Raw genomic sequence first — 13,389 nt, 5'->3', positions numbered from 1 at the left:
AGAGCTTGGTCAAAAAACGCAATCAGAAACAAATTTAACGAAAATCGACATTTATTTTAAGCGTAACACAACTCATAGCATATATTTTCCAGTCTTTCTGATAAACTTGGCGAAATACTGGTGTTGGAGCAGAGAGGTAACAAAATTGGCGACCATGTAGCCCACCATGGCCCCCACGCTGCAAGGGATGGGCCAGTCCTGCCACGGCCTGTTCCAGTCCAGTGGTATGACGATGGCCCCCAGCCAGGCCCCAAAGAGAGTCAACCTCAATTTCAGCATAAACAACTTCTGGACATCGCTACCATCATACGAAGCGAGTGACAAGAACATGTGTACTGTGTTATCACCCCCAAAATACAAGCAAAGAGGAAGCGCAGTAAAGGTTGTAACAATCAACGAAAACATGCAAGTTTCTTCAAAATCGGAAAGAATAGGCGCTCCGAACAAAACAGCAACGACGTAAATTGTGGCAAAGAGTAACAACAAGACTAGGACGTTTTTTATAAAGTCTTTGGCGTGGTGTTTATAAAAGCTGGTTTTTGTGCGAGATACGTGAAACGAATATTTGATAAATTCCAAAGCCGCAAGGCCTAGGATGTTGTAAAGGGAGTCCGAGTGTCCAATTGATAAAATCAGGTTGTTGTAGTACAAAAAGCTCAAGTATAGCAGTAAGTACATTGAGGTGAGGATGTCGTTCCAGCGCAGTGTTTGCGAATAATCGGGGGTTAAATATTTCACCGGCATTTTGGGCCTAGCCGTCTGAAAACAGAGTTTTAGTTGCTCAAACAAAAAAAGAATCAACAAACCGTCACAGTCACAAGAGATGAGATAAAAATTTAATTTGCGATTAACGCCGTTTAACTAGCATGGCACTGTTTAAATAATAATAGTTCTCATTTCAACCCAAATTCAACAGTTTGGGCTGTAATTCACATAATTTCAACTATTTCAAGAACAATGAATATGTTAGGTTATATATGTGTGCGAAAATTCCCTAAGCATCGCCAACCTTTGGTTATTTCCCCCAAAATCTATTAATCGATTTTTTAAGGATTCACCTTAGAAAACGCAGAAATTCGACCTAACAATGTTTTTATCTCTTTCTGAGTTTTAATGCTCTTTAAAAACATCACGAATTGGTTATACGGGATGTTCAGTTGGCGATAACTCGGTAACTTATTTTCTAGCGATTTGCAACACTGTAACAATGAAAATTAAGACAAGGTGGCAATGTTTTCAATTTGTAAATAATGGGCCCGGCTAACAATAAATTAAAGTTGATATATTTAAAACAGAGGTAGAAATTACAGTGAAAAAAGGATTAATTTACAAATCAAACTTCCACTGGCGGTACGCATGCGAAGAGTTCGCATTGACATGGAATCATAGAATCACATAGTTAAAAATCCTTATTTAAGTATAAATAAATACATCTAACTTAGTACGAGCTCTTCTAGCATTATATTATGTAACAATAACATTAATTTAGACGACGTAGGAAGCAATTTGAGTGAGGCCCTCGTTAGTGCACAATCAAATCGCTCAGTTTTTTTCTTCAATATCAAAATCTTCAAAATCATCAGTCCACTTGAGATCCGTCGTTTTCGGAGAAGTCTCCGAATGGTGGTGTCCGTCATGACTAGCCACGTTTTCGCTAAAAAAATCATCATCGAATGGATCGCTTTCCCGCGCGAAAATATTTACAGATTCAGACTTTTTTATATTAATATCAGACTGAAAGTTATTGGAGAGCCTATTTTTATTGAGTTTCTTTTTCCGAGAATTCGTTGCATTGTTTGTGCTAAATGAGCTTTCTTTATCGTTGGGATCCGCCTCCTCCTTGATGCTTGATATGCCACTGTCTTCAGGTAACGGGTCGGGTTTCCCACTTGGGGAAAAATCATCTTCAAATAAAGATTTCTGCTTGGGGTGCGTCCGAGGCGACAATTTCAACTCTTTAAGTGACCTTTGCCGAAAACTCTCTTTACTGAACTCGTTATCTGTTTTCTCAAACATGCTCTGCTGTCGCAACCCTTTCAGCGGTTTATTGACAACAGTCGGAGATTCGGCTTCAGACGTTTCGAAATCGTTTTCAAAGCTAAATTTCGCATCCGCACGCCCACTCACTGGACTGTCTTCAGACGGCACGAAATCGTTCTCAAACAACGATTTCGCACGCGATGTTGATTTCCGAGGGAATGTGCTAACAATGTTCACTTCGGCTTTCGGGCTTTCCTTTTTCTTTCTGCTCGCTAAAGTGGCGCTTTTCTTATTGCTGCTGTGGTCGGATTTGGTACTATCAACTTGTTTTTTTGGCGGCATTTCAGCGAAATCGGCTTCGAATTGTTTCGCGTACTGCTTACTTCGGTGCGAGCCGCGTAGTGTGGGGCCCCCTTCTGGCTTGTGACGGTGGGAAGACTCCGAATATTGCGAGTCTCGGCTGCGGGAGCGGCGGCCGGGTTTGTACCGGCGGTCCCTCTCCCCGTCACTTCCTCCTAACACAAAAAAATTTTAAAATAAAAAAGGTATTAAAAAAAGTCTTGTTTATTTTATTTTATATTTTAATTTAAAGTCATAGGTCACTTGAAAAGAGAAAATAAAAAAAAATACGCACCTGCTCCAAAATAATGCCGCGACTTGATCTCGCCTGTTTTTCGGTCCATTTCCGACGCACTGCTCGGCCTCTTCCAGTTTCTCCTCGCTGTTAAATAATGAGAGGATGAAACTTCTTCGGCTTCGTTCGAATATTCGTCTTCCCAGGGAGATTCTTGTGATTCGCGACTGTAATAACGCTCGTCGTGTTTGCGTTCTCGCCACATTCCGGGAGGACCGTCCATATTCGTCCAGCGATTACTACCGTATCTGTTTACAGGTTTTTCTGGAAATAAAGAGGATAAAAACATAAATAAATAAAAATTAATAGTACCATGCTCCCCCACATCCCAGTCTGGACAACACCACCGATCCCTCTCTCCTTCACGTCTCCGCCTATGTCTCCTATCTTCGCTCCATTGACTTTCCCACTTGTCTAAGTCATGTTCCCGATTTGGTGGTGCGTTATACCGTTCTCTCTCAATCTCCCATTTTTGGCGATGGAATCGCGGCACATGTTCGTCTTCGTATCTAAATAATCAAACATAGAAATGAAAAAATTAAACAAAAAATAAAAACTAACTCGTAATCATCTTCATCATCCCAACTATCGGTATGTCTCCGATCCCTGTGTTTTTCAAACGAATGTTGTCTCGCATGTTTTACCCATCCTGCTCTCTGATCCCGTCGTCTGGGTTCTTCCTCCCAAGGACTCACATCTCGGGAACTTGAGGAATGTCCACCAGCGCCTTGACTTCCACCATGAACGTAAACCGTCTGTTTCCGACGTCTCGGTTTCTCGTAACATTCGTAATACTCATCCTCGTAACTATCGGTAGACCGGCGATTAGAGGGATAATATTGCACTAAAAGAAAATATTATTTTTTTTTACGTTTTTATGTAAGCTCGTTGGTAACACTGTATGTACTTTACCTTCTGGTTCTGCGGAAGTGTCCCACCAGCCTTCTTGGTCCCGTCTACCTCTTCGTTTCGTCCAACGATCACCGCCACTTTCCGAATCACCACGGCGCCAATCTGGGGGAGAATTATTACCAAATTCCTTCGAATCACTTGACCAAGGCGAGACGCCTTCTTCACTCTGAACTGCTTGCTTTTCCTTCACCGACTCAGGCGGAACATTTCCCTGGTCGAAAATGGCCCAACTCTCACCTAACATTTTAATTATTTACCTATTTAGTTTTTTTTTTCATAAATCAAGTTAAAAAAATTGTTTCAAAAACCATAGGCAACTTAAAGACAAATTAAAATGATGAAAATACCTGCGGCATCCTCTGGCTTTTTGCCCATTTCTGAATTGCTCCCCGTGTTATCAACCTCGGGCGAACTCCCACTGACAACATCCGACAATGACCCGGAATTCAGCCTCGCATTACTTTGCATTATTTCGGTAATGGCCACAGGGACCGGACTTTTAGCTTTATTAACCGGCGATTTTGGCGACTTTAACACTTTTTCCTCCTTATCAACAGTACTATACTCAATTAGATTAAATTTGGGCGAAACTTTTCCTTCCTCACTAAACTTATCGTCATTATTAACAGTCTCATCCTTTGACACTTCTTCATTCAGTAAATTCTGCTCGTTCTCGTTCTTCGTTTCGCTCAACTTCAACTCACTTTCGACGATTTCGCGCAACGCCGCGTATTTATCTTTAGCATCATTGTCAACAGTTTTGTTGTAAATTGTATTGACATTAGTATCAACTGACGTGGCTTTCTTTTCCTTGAGCTCCTCCGGTTCTGTATCGATTTTCGTTTGCTTGATCTCTTCGTTCATCAGTTCGCGGAAAACGGCATAACGATCGTACGACTCATTTGTGTTACTGTTCAAGTTGTTGAAATTGGCCGCAAAATCGGCGTTAAAAGTCGACACCTCCGTGGTATTACTGTTCGTTTCAACAGCACTTGCCTGGTTTTTCGATTTGATAAAGTTCGACAAATAATTAGTCAATTGGACTAGAGTCATATTACTCAACTGATTTGTCGGAATATTCAGCTTGGTGGCCAACTCATTCAAGCCGCTTAACGTCAATTGACTCAAAGTTATGTCCAAGCCTTCGGCCGTACTTGTAATTAAATTCGGCTTCGTCTCCAAATACGAAGCCACAGTCACTTGCATATTCTGCTTCTTGAGCGATCTTTGAGGCGGCGGTAACAAAATCGGGGACGTCCGTTTTGGCTCGGGCGCCACCGGTGTTAAATAATCCTCTTCGCTTGATTGCACACTGAAGGTTTTTTTCGGCCGTTCTGGAACTATCCCGAAAGTTGGTTCAAACTTAGTTTTGCGAACTGGCACCGGAATGGGGGGGCTTTTATCCAAAGTTTTGATAAACTCGAGACTGTTTGGGGCCGTTTCGTACTCGTCCATGTAATCGTAGTCAGCGTGGGGCGGCCTGGGCGGGGGTTTCACCGAAAAGTCGTTTTGTTTTTTGGGGGGCAGGGGCGGCGGCTTGATTTGCATGAGGGTGGCTTCGGGGCGCGGCGGGGGCTCGGGGGCGCACTCCGAGCCCGAGGACATGTCCAAGCTGGCGGTTTCGTGCAGTCTTGTGAATTTGTCGTGGTTCGATTGGTGGTCGATTGGTCCTTTGGGCGATTTTGAGAGGGTTGCTGGTTGGAACACTGGTAAGGTGTCGAAGTCGTTGAGTGGTTTGGATTTGAAGCTGGAGAATTCCGTTTCGAAGGGGTCCGCTTCGGCGAAGGGGTCCTCCGTTACGAAGGGGTCTTCGCCGAAGGGGTCCGGCGCGAAATCGTTGGATATTTTTTGCGGCTTTTTCGGGAATAAAGTCGGCTCTTGCTGCTGGGATTGGGACACCAAATCATTGAGAGCTTTTTTTGGCGGGTTTTTTAGTTCTTGAAAGAAATGTTTCTTATCAATATATGGCTTACTTCTACCAGTACCTAAGGTAAAATAAAATACGTGTCACGTATTTAAAGGAAACTCGAAATTAAGTTCCTAATAAAAAAAATAAAAAGGATAATTATTTTATTTTACCACAGATATTGTATTGGGTGACGAACTTTCGAGTTAAAACTAAATATGCGCCTTTAAAATTTTGTGATTTTTGATTATGAAATGCCGATTACGACGAGAAAAATTCCGGCTCCGTTGTAATCGCCGTGCAAAAAATATCTCACAGCGTACTTTTTTCGGACATGTGATATGGTGTGTTTAACTTGACATGAAAACCAACTAAAATTACGACTAACAAAAAGAAAAAAAATATTGTTGCGTAAAATAAAACCTTACCAAGTGGATCTAACTCTGTGAAAACATCAAATTGTGACAAAATCTCCTGCTTGGTCATTTCGTGTTTTTCATCTTTGGTGGGTTCAGGCACTAGGGGAGGTTCTTTGAATATGCTTTTCGTGGACTGAGTGAACCAATCATCGTCATGATGCGGAAAAGCGTCTTTTTTAATTTTTTCATCTCTCGACTTAATTAAACTATTATCACAACTTGCGTCCAAACTGGTTGCAGTGTGCGGTGTCCGCGGACTAAAAACACTGCTGGAATCCGAACTTCGACTCGACCTCTCCCTTCCAGAAGACGGAGGCGGTGGCAAAATCGGCTTCTAAATTATACAAAAATTATACCAAATAATCCAGACCTTAAACATTGCCTTACAGTATAACTCGTAAAACTATCACCAAACGGGTCATCCTTCGAGCCGAACGGATCAGACGGAGTGATCCTTTCCATCTGGTTGAGGCCCTGCTGAAGGCTGTTCAGCTCCAACTCCAAGTCCACCAAGTCGGCCACCGCTGTCCCGCTCGTTTTACCCTCGGAATTCGACGCCTTACTGTCATTGGCCGCGCTTTTGGCGATTTCCTGGCTCACAGGCTACAAACCCCCATTTAACAAAATTGGCAAATCGGTGAACTGTACCTTTGATGCTGAGACAGAATCTGAGAAGAGGGGCGAGCTTGTGAACCGACTCTTGTCCAAATGTTGCTTGGCCAACTCAATTTCCTTCTTCTTGAGGGCGAAAACCACTTGGAACAAGTCCCTCATGGCTATAACCACCTAAAAGGGGCACTTGTACCACCATCCAATAGGCCATGATTTTGAAATTAAGTTGGCAACATCAACAAACGTCACAATTTTATAACAGTAATAAAAGTAATTACTCAGGTAACTCTACACATATTGAAAATTATATATAGTATTCTAGTAGTAACTTTTTTACTTTTTTGACTATAAGTAGTTTGTTAACGAGTTTATTGCTCATTTTTTACCAGGAGTTTCATTGATATGGTAGCGCTCAGCTCCGTTTGCGTGTGCGTCAACTGACATTTCTGTCACTAAGTTTACATAGCAGGGGCATAGCGGTGACAAACTATCAAATACTTTTTGAGGTTACAAAGTGTTTAAATTATGAGTTGTTACAAAAAATACAGATTCACAAAACAAGAACTAATAAACGCAGAATCAAAAACCTAACGAAACGCAAATCACAAAACACAATAAACGAACAGAAAATACTTGCGATTAACACCGATAACACTTTCGACAACCATGCGATGACGTCTATAATTTACTGTCAATGTCAGGTTGACAAATTCGTGACACTTGACGGTGTTGTCGAAGTGCACATGTAAATTAATGTTCAAGGATACCACCCTTAGGTAGCCCTTAGCTGTTTAAATTTGCATTGTTTTTGATAATTTTTTATAGCTTTGTGTTGGTAATGAAAAAATGAAATTGATGACGCACACGCAAATCGAGCTGACCGCCACTATAGTTGTCCATACTGTTATTTTTGTGACTTGAATTAAGTATAAAGTTGTGAGTGGTTACTTTCCGAGTCTGTTAGGGCTCTGTGTTGCCCACTTGACTTACTTGGCTGGCGGCTTTGTCCGTTTTGATGCCGAAAAACCGGTGGCCGGTGTCCGGGGAGCCGAAAATGTAGCCAAAGGCCCTTGAGTCGGTCATGTCCTGAGCGATGAAGGAGATTTTGTGGACCGGGTGGTGGTAGAGGGAGTCCTGAAAGCCACTATTAGGGGGTTAAAGCTGGTGGTGGTACGCACCCCTGTTTTTTCGTCCCTTAGTCGCAAGCCGTCAATTGCAATGTTGATTGTGATGCGCTGCTTGTGCTCCCCTGCCGCTCTGATGGCCATTTTCAGGTCAGACAGGGCCTCCTGGCACATGCGGTCCCCTCTGGCTTCGGACACTTCCAAAATCCCGATCAGTTTGGCCTTAAAACTCACACCATCGCCCAGGAATCGGGTGGTCTCGTTCTTATCTGAGAGGAAATACGCTGATAAGGGGAGAAGTGAGCGAGTGCAAGACGGGGAAACCGTTCGAAAGGATACTCACATTTCAGGGGACTTGTTTTTTTGCGTAATGTTTGCATGGTTAGTCAGAGGTGGGTTTTAAAACACTGTTAACCATCCGGGACCAAACCATCACATTTTATCACATTATAAATTGACTTTACACTTCCCATAATAATGGAAATTGGGTATTTACAGAGCGGTTAGCTGAAAGTGGTTCATTTTGTGTGCACTGAATTAATTCTTATATTGATCATTGAATCCATTGATCAACCCTATTTAGGGGTGTAGCAAGTTTGGGGTTGAAGCTTGCACATGCTCAGTTCGGCGTGGTGTAATCACATTTTATTGATTTTGAAAAAGTTTACAAGCTCTAGCTCTATTTCTACGATTTACCAGAAAATAACCCAACACCTGATTTTTGCCATAATAGTTAAAAAAAAAAGAAAAACTACCCTCTGATGGTATTTCAACCATTTGGATAATGGTTCCTTCCAACTTGGGGCGCAAATTTTCCGAAATCACAAGAAACCACCGTCATGGAGATAAATGTACCATAAAAGCGGCATCCATCACAGTAACGTCATACCATCATGGTTTCATCTCTTCCATAACAGTTGTTTGTGCAATTACTGCAATTTCCCCGCATTTTCTCGTCTTTAGTCCAAAACCATCCATTTACTCGTGCAATTCTAATGCAATTGAATTGCAATTTTTGAAAATTTTTTGGAAAAAACCTTTTCGAAAGAAAAAATTTAAATCAAGTTAGGGAAATTAGTTTTGTAACCGACTTGACATAACCTGGTTTTAACATAACCTTACCGTTATAACCTCGTTATTTTATAATTTTGACGAAATGGTTAAAACCCTTGATAAGCAAAAGTTGATTATAAAAGATGCTCTCACCAACGTCGTAAGTTTTTTGTGCTCGATTGTATTTAAATAAAACACGCTTTTAAGGATGGAAAGCCCAACAAAAAAATTATTTTTCGCGAAAATCTGGACGACTCCTCTCAGCTTAACGGTGCGAGTTCGCACCATGAGCCTCAAAAGTCGCTTTTCGAAAGTGACGACGAAGCTGAAGACGATTTGAGGTTTGAATTAAAGCCTCAGTTTAGTGGCAAGAAAGGGCACCAAGTAAAATAATTAAAATGTGGTATTGCTTTGCTCATGTTTTGTTGCAGCTTTTTGAGCTACAGACGAAATACAAGGGTGATAAAAGGTTTGCGTTGGACGAACGGTTTGCTGATGCTAATGACGAAGAGGAAAATGTCGTAAATGGCGAGTGCTCGCTTGAAGACGAGAAGAAACACGAGTTGAATATTTTAGAGCAAGTTTTGGGAACCAAAATAAAGACGAAAGATGTTAAGGTGCAAGAGGATGGGTAAGTGTCGGTGTTAGTTATTTTTTTATACAAGGGTTTAATTGTTTAGGTCAAAGAAAAAGCGAATGGTGCGGTATGATCCCTCACAGTCAGATCATGTGAAATTCCATGTGAGTGTAACTCAAGATGAGTCTGCTCCAAAAACCAAGAAAAAGAAAAAACTGAAAGATGCACAGAAAGAAGATTCCAATATTCAAGAGCAAGAGCAGCCAGTTGTTTCAAAAGAGATTTTTTATAAAGTAGAAGATGGTTTAAAAAGTACACTTGAAGAGAAACAAGAATTTAGCCTATTAAAATTGTTCGGACAGGAAGAAAAAGACGAACTAAATAACTCGATCGAAAATTATGAAACACAAACCAACAATAAAATACGGAATAACGCTTTCCTGAATGACAATCCCTTCCATTACGATTCGTCAGACGATGAACCGGAAGAACCCAAAAATGCGGAAACTACGAAAAAACCTGAAGAATTTGAAACAAAGGCTCAGACAAACACTGTAAGAACGTGGTTTGAACCATTCTTCTTGAAGGAAGATGATTATCGCTTGCAAGGTAATTTTTTTTCTAGTTCTGTATGTTACAAATTTTCAATTAATTTTAGAGGGGTCCGACTTTATCAAAAGATTAGCTTCAGAAAACAAATCCGAGTTTAGCCAGCAGAGAAGAGATATAAAGCTTATTGTTAGGGCAAAAGTGCGAAACAATCTAAGAAAAAATAACCAGTTCAAGAAAAAACTTGGAGGAAATAAACGGAAAAAGATGATTAGAATAAAGAAAGCAATGAAGAAGTAACATTTATAAACTTAATTTTTTAATAAAATTTTTACTCGTTACATCTTTTGTTTTGTGTGGGGGAACTGGAAGAAAAACTGCACAGTGTCAGTAGAATACTTAATTATTTGAAAAATTATTATACAAAATACCAATACGACTTTTACCTATTTCTAAAACTCTATGACGAAACATAAATACGAAACGAAATTTTGTACAAGATACATAGTCTACTAACGAGAATCTGAGATTAGTTTTAGTGGAAAATGCATCACTAAATAAATTTGATAACAAAAGCTAAATAAATCTTTATAAACTGCTTTAAGGGAAAATATTGAAACTACAAGAAGCGAATGGTAACAGTATTCAACAACAAAAATAGTATTCATAAACATGCACTTCTTTGAACATCTTGGAAAAATATTTGAAAATAAACGACTTTAGGTTGAAACTGTTATTCATAGCGCTTATGACCTAGGCAGCTAGAAAATTAACGGCCAGTCATAAACATCAATACTTGGAATATTGAAATGTACTTATTCTTTAGCCGGAACTTCAATAACCCGAGGCTTATCAATAATCCTAGCAGTTCGGTTCCCCTTTTCAACAATCCCAATGATCCAAGCTTGATAACCTTCTTGTTTTTCTATATCTTTACAATAAGCGGCCGCTTGTTCTCGCGGCAAACAGATCAAAAGTCCTCCTGACGTTTCAGCCGAATGTCCTTGCAAAAGTTGGAACATGTTACCGCAAGCCTTGGCTACGGCTGCCATTTTCGCAATTACGGGCAAGTTATGAATAACGAACGAAACCTCGTTCTTCTGATGCGAAGCTAACGTTTGTGCGTGACCTAACAGACCAAAGCCTGTCACATCTGTAGCTCCATGGGCATTATATTTATGCATCAATCTGCTAGCGATGCGATTCAACCGCGCCATCGAGTCCATTGCACGATGATACGCTTTACGCACGTCCTCTTCACTTACAACTAACTTTATTCGGTTCCAGCGCTCGGGCTGGTCCAACCACTGGTGTGCGTTGACGGCCACCTGCAAAAATTTTGCCAATTCAATCTCTGGCCAAACACAAGTTGGGAATCTGGCAAAGAATCTTGTAACTTAGTCGTAAAAATTCACTAGATCCGATCATTTTATAGAAATAAAAAACTGACATCACACATTGGTTTACACAGCACTGTTTTTATTTCGTTAATGTTGCACCAAAAATAAAAAATTCGTCTCTTTATGAGAAAGTTAAAAAAAACTACGCAAGCATAATGAACTATAGCCACTTAGCATTCGTTTTTATTATTTGTTTATAGTGTAAGATGAAACATACGTTCACAAGGTATCTTGCGTTGCAAGAATTCAAGAAATTAATTTTTGGAATTATAAGAGATTACTTAGAATAAAAATTACTTTAAATTTCCTAAAAGTATCAGCATTATATTGGCTATAATCTGTAATTACTACGGAATATTGGAATCACAGGAATTCCGGTGGAATTTTTCTGGAATTTCCGCAGTTTTTGGAATTGTAAACGAAAACATCGATCAAATTCGGTCTTCTTCGCAAGAGTATGCTACGCTAGTGCGAAAAACGTTTTTAAAAGATACAAACTCAGTTCATTCGCAAGATTTGGCAAAACTGGACCACTTCACATAAAACTAATAATTTACGTACTTGCGTTCCAAGTGGCTTGGTGAGTACGAGCACATCTCCAACAACGGCATTATCCGGCACGATATATTCATTCGGTTGACAGACAGTTGTGGCAATACCACCAATCGTACACCAGGGATTCACAACGGTTTGTCCACCTGTTACAGTTGTTCCAGCTTCCAGGGCAGAATCTTTGAAACCTCTCATAATTAGGGGAATCACAACATCTCGCTCCTTTTCAGTCATCTTCGTACTGACCCCCAACAACATCAGCATATTGTCGCACTCTGTCACCCCCATGGCATACAAGTCACTCAGGACATTGGCACAAGCGATCTTCCCCATCATGTACGGGTCGTCCACCAGTGGGTAGAAGAAGTCTGTCGTCTGGACCAAGCACAGGCCCCCATGGCGCACCGGCGTCACCTAAGACCAAAACATTTGATTTGTCACTTGTAGGTCACTTGACTTCGCAAACCACCGAGACTTTCAGCAAATTCCCTTACCGAGCAATCGAGTCCGATGCCGATGCGGGGTATGGCCATATGCATAAAGTGGGCATGTTCGTGTTCGGCGGCCGTGTTGTAGTCCTGCTGGAGCCCCTCCACCAGCTTGTTGAGCACCTCCTGGGGCACCTTGCAGCCACGTCCCTTGAGGTCGGCAAAGCGCGTTAGCCGGAAACTGGCCTCCAAGTCGTGCGCCAAAGGGTCAAAAGGCCGCCGCAAAGCAAGAGCATTCGGATTTCCACCCAGCTCCAGCTGGACAGCCCCCATCGCATCCTGCTGGACCCCAGTCACTTGGTAATCACCCATACCGGCTTTGAAACTTTATGCTGGGTACTAGCGTGTTAAAAACACTAGCTCGTCAACAGAGCGTTTCTCAAACAATCAACCGACGCTCACAAAATGGCTACCTCTTCCTCCACAGCCCACCGGTTCTGCGCATGACCAGAACCGAGCAACCATCCCATTGGTCCGTTCGCGATGCGCAACTATTCACGAGGTTGTCAAAATTTTCAACAACGGTTCGATTTCAAACAAACAAAACCCAAACAAGCCACGCAAAAAAGAGCCCCCGGGGTGTAAGTGCCACACTGTGACCTGCACAGCAATGGGGTTGGGGCCACTGACTCTTTGGGAAGACGGTCAGAGAAGGCGCTGCAATTTCTCAAAAGATAGTAATTCCCGACGCACGTTGCCGGATTCATTCCAACGTTGCCACTGACGATTTCCAAAAATTTTGCAAAAACACGGCAGACTTTTGCAACAACAAACCAACAGGTCGTTCAAATTGCGTGGTTAACCCGTTAAAAAACACTCGCTCTATGTTTTATTTCAATTATTTGACTGTTGTTGACTGTTTTCGACAGTTGACAGTTATGGCGTGTGTTGTTGGTTGCCCCATAGAGATTAATTCGATAAAAAGTATTGATTGAAAGTGGACTTGTAGAAGAGAGGAATTATATAACATGACTATTATAATAATAGGAGTAATATACAACGGCCTCTGAGTTCTGTGACTAATGCAACTGATTCAGTTCTAATTGTGCGCAAACGAGTCGTATTACTATTAACAACTGTAGCAATTGTACTTTTCACTTTTAGTATGAATAAATAATTAGTAAATTTTGAATTTTTATATTACTTTTACTTACCGTTTTGTTATTCCTAGTAACCAGCACAG

The 13,389-nt window shown here is 41.1% G+C and overlaps 4 protein-coding genes across 7 annotated transcripts; 1 reads left to right on the top strand and 3 right to left on the bottom strand.

Moving 5' to 3' along the window:
- Window positions 1-33: 33 nt before the first annotated feature.
- On the bottom strand, window positions 34-1,109 carry PIG-F (Phosphatidylinositol glycan anchor biosynthesis class F). The gene is made up of 2 exons (XM_963811.2): window positions 807-1,109; window positions 34-759 (listed from the first exon to the last, which is right to left on the bottom strand). Exon 2 carries the CDS (start codon window positions 742-744, stop codon window positions 73-75), a length of 672 nt encoding a protein of 223 aa, XP_968904.1. The 5' UTR covers window positions 745-759; window positions 807-1,109; the 3' UTR covers window positions 34-72.
- Window positions 1,110-1,261: 152 nt separating this feature from the next.
- Window positions 1,262-8,545, bottom strand: Dab (Disabled). Of its 4 annotated transcripts, none has more exons than XM_008196876.3 (12): window positions 7,931-8,545; window positions 7,642-7,871; window positions 7,454-7,597; window positions 6,500-6,637; window positions 6,239-6,454; window positions 5,861-6,185; window positions 3,874-5,511; window positions 3,527-3,763; window positions 3,176-3,458; window positions 2,927-3,123; window positions 2,615-2,878; window positions 1,262-2,495 (listed from the first exon to the last, which is right to left on the bottom strand). In XM_008196876.3, exons 1-12 carry the CDS (start codon window positions 7,965-7,967, stop codon window positions 1,543-1,545), a joined length of 4,662 nt encoding a protein of 1,553 aa, XP_008195098.1. In that variant the 5' UTR covers window positions 7,968-8,545; the 3' UTR covers window positions 1,262-1,542. The 4 variants fall into 4 exon arrangements, with proteins under 4 accessions (XP_008195098.1, XP_008195101.1, XP_008195099.1 ...); XM_008196879.3 differs by having other exon boundaries at window positions 3,874-5,463; XM_008196877.3 differs by having other exon boundaries at window positions 7,642-7,856.
- A 50-nt stretch (window positions 8,546-8,595) lies between these two features.
- Window positions 8,596-10,107, top strand: LOC657197 (uncharacterized protein). The gene is made up of 5 exons (XM_963668.4): window positions 8,596-8,800; window positions 8,848-9,024; window positions 9,072-9,271; window positions 9,321-9,826; window positions 9,876-10,107. Exons 1-5 carry the CDS (start codon window positions 8,744-8,746, stop codon window positions 10,064-10,066), a joined length of 1,131 nt encoding a protein of 376 aa, XP_968761.1. The 5' UTR covers window positions 8,596-8,743; the 3' UTR covers window positions 10,067-10,107.
- Window positions 10,108-10,151: 44 nt separating this feature from the next.
- Window positions 10,152-13,302, bottom strand: Sps1 (Selenophosphate synthetase 1). The gene is made up of 3 exons (XM_963592.5): window positions 12,213-13,302; window positions 11,728-12,132; window positions 10,152-11,094 (listed from the first exon to the last, which is right to left on the bottom strand). Exons 1-3 carry the CDS (start codon window positions 12,516-12,518, stop codon window positions 10,582-10,584), a joined length of 1,224 nt encoding a protein of 407 aa, XP_968685.1. The 5' UTR covers window positions 12,519-13,302; the 3' UTR covers window positions 10,152-10,581.
- Window positions 13,303-13,389: the final 87 nt, after the last annotated feature.

Source organism: Tribolium castaneum, chromosome 3 (assembly GCF_031307605.1).
Source record: "Tribolium castaneum strain GA2 chromosome 3, icTriCast1.1, whole genome shotgun sequence".
NCBI classification, from domain to species: Eukaryota; Metazoa; Arthropoda; class Insecta; order Coleoptera; family Tenebrionidae; genus Tribolium; species Tribolium castaneum.
Note: the sequence above shows the minus strand (reverse complement) of the source record. Positions and strands in the feature narration are given on the sequence as shown.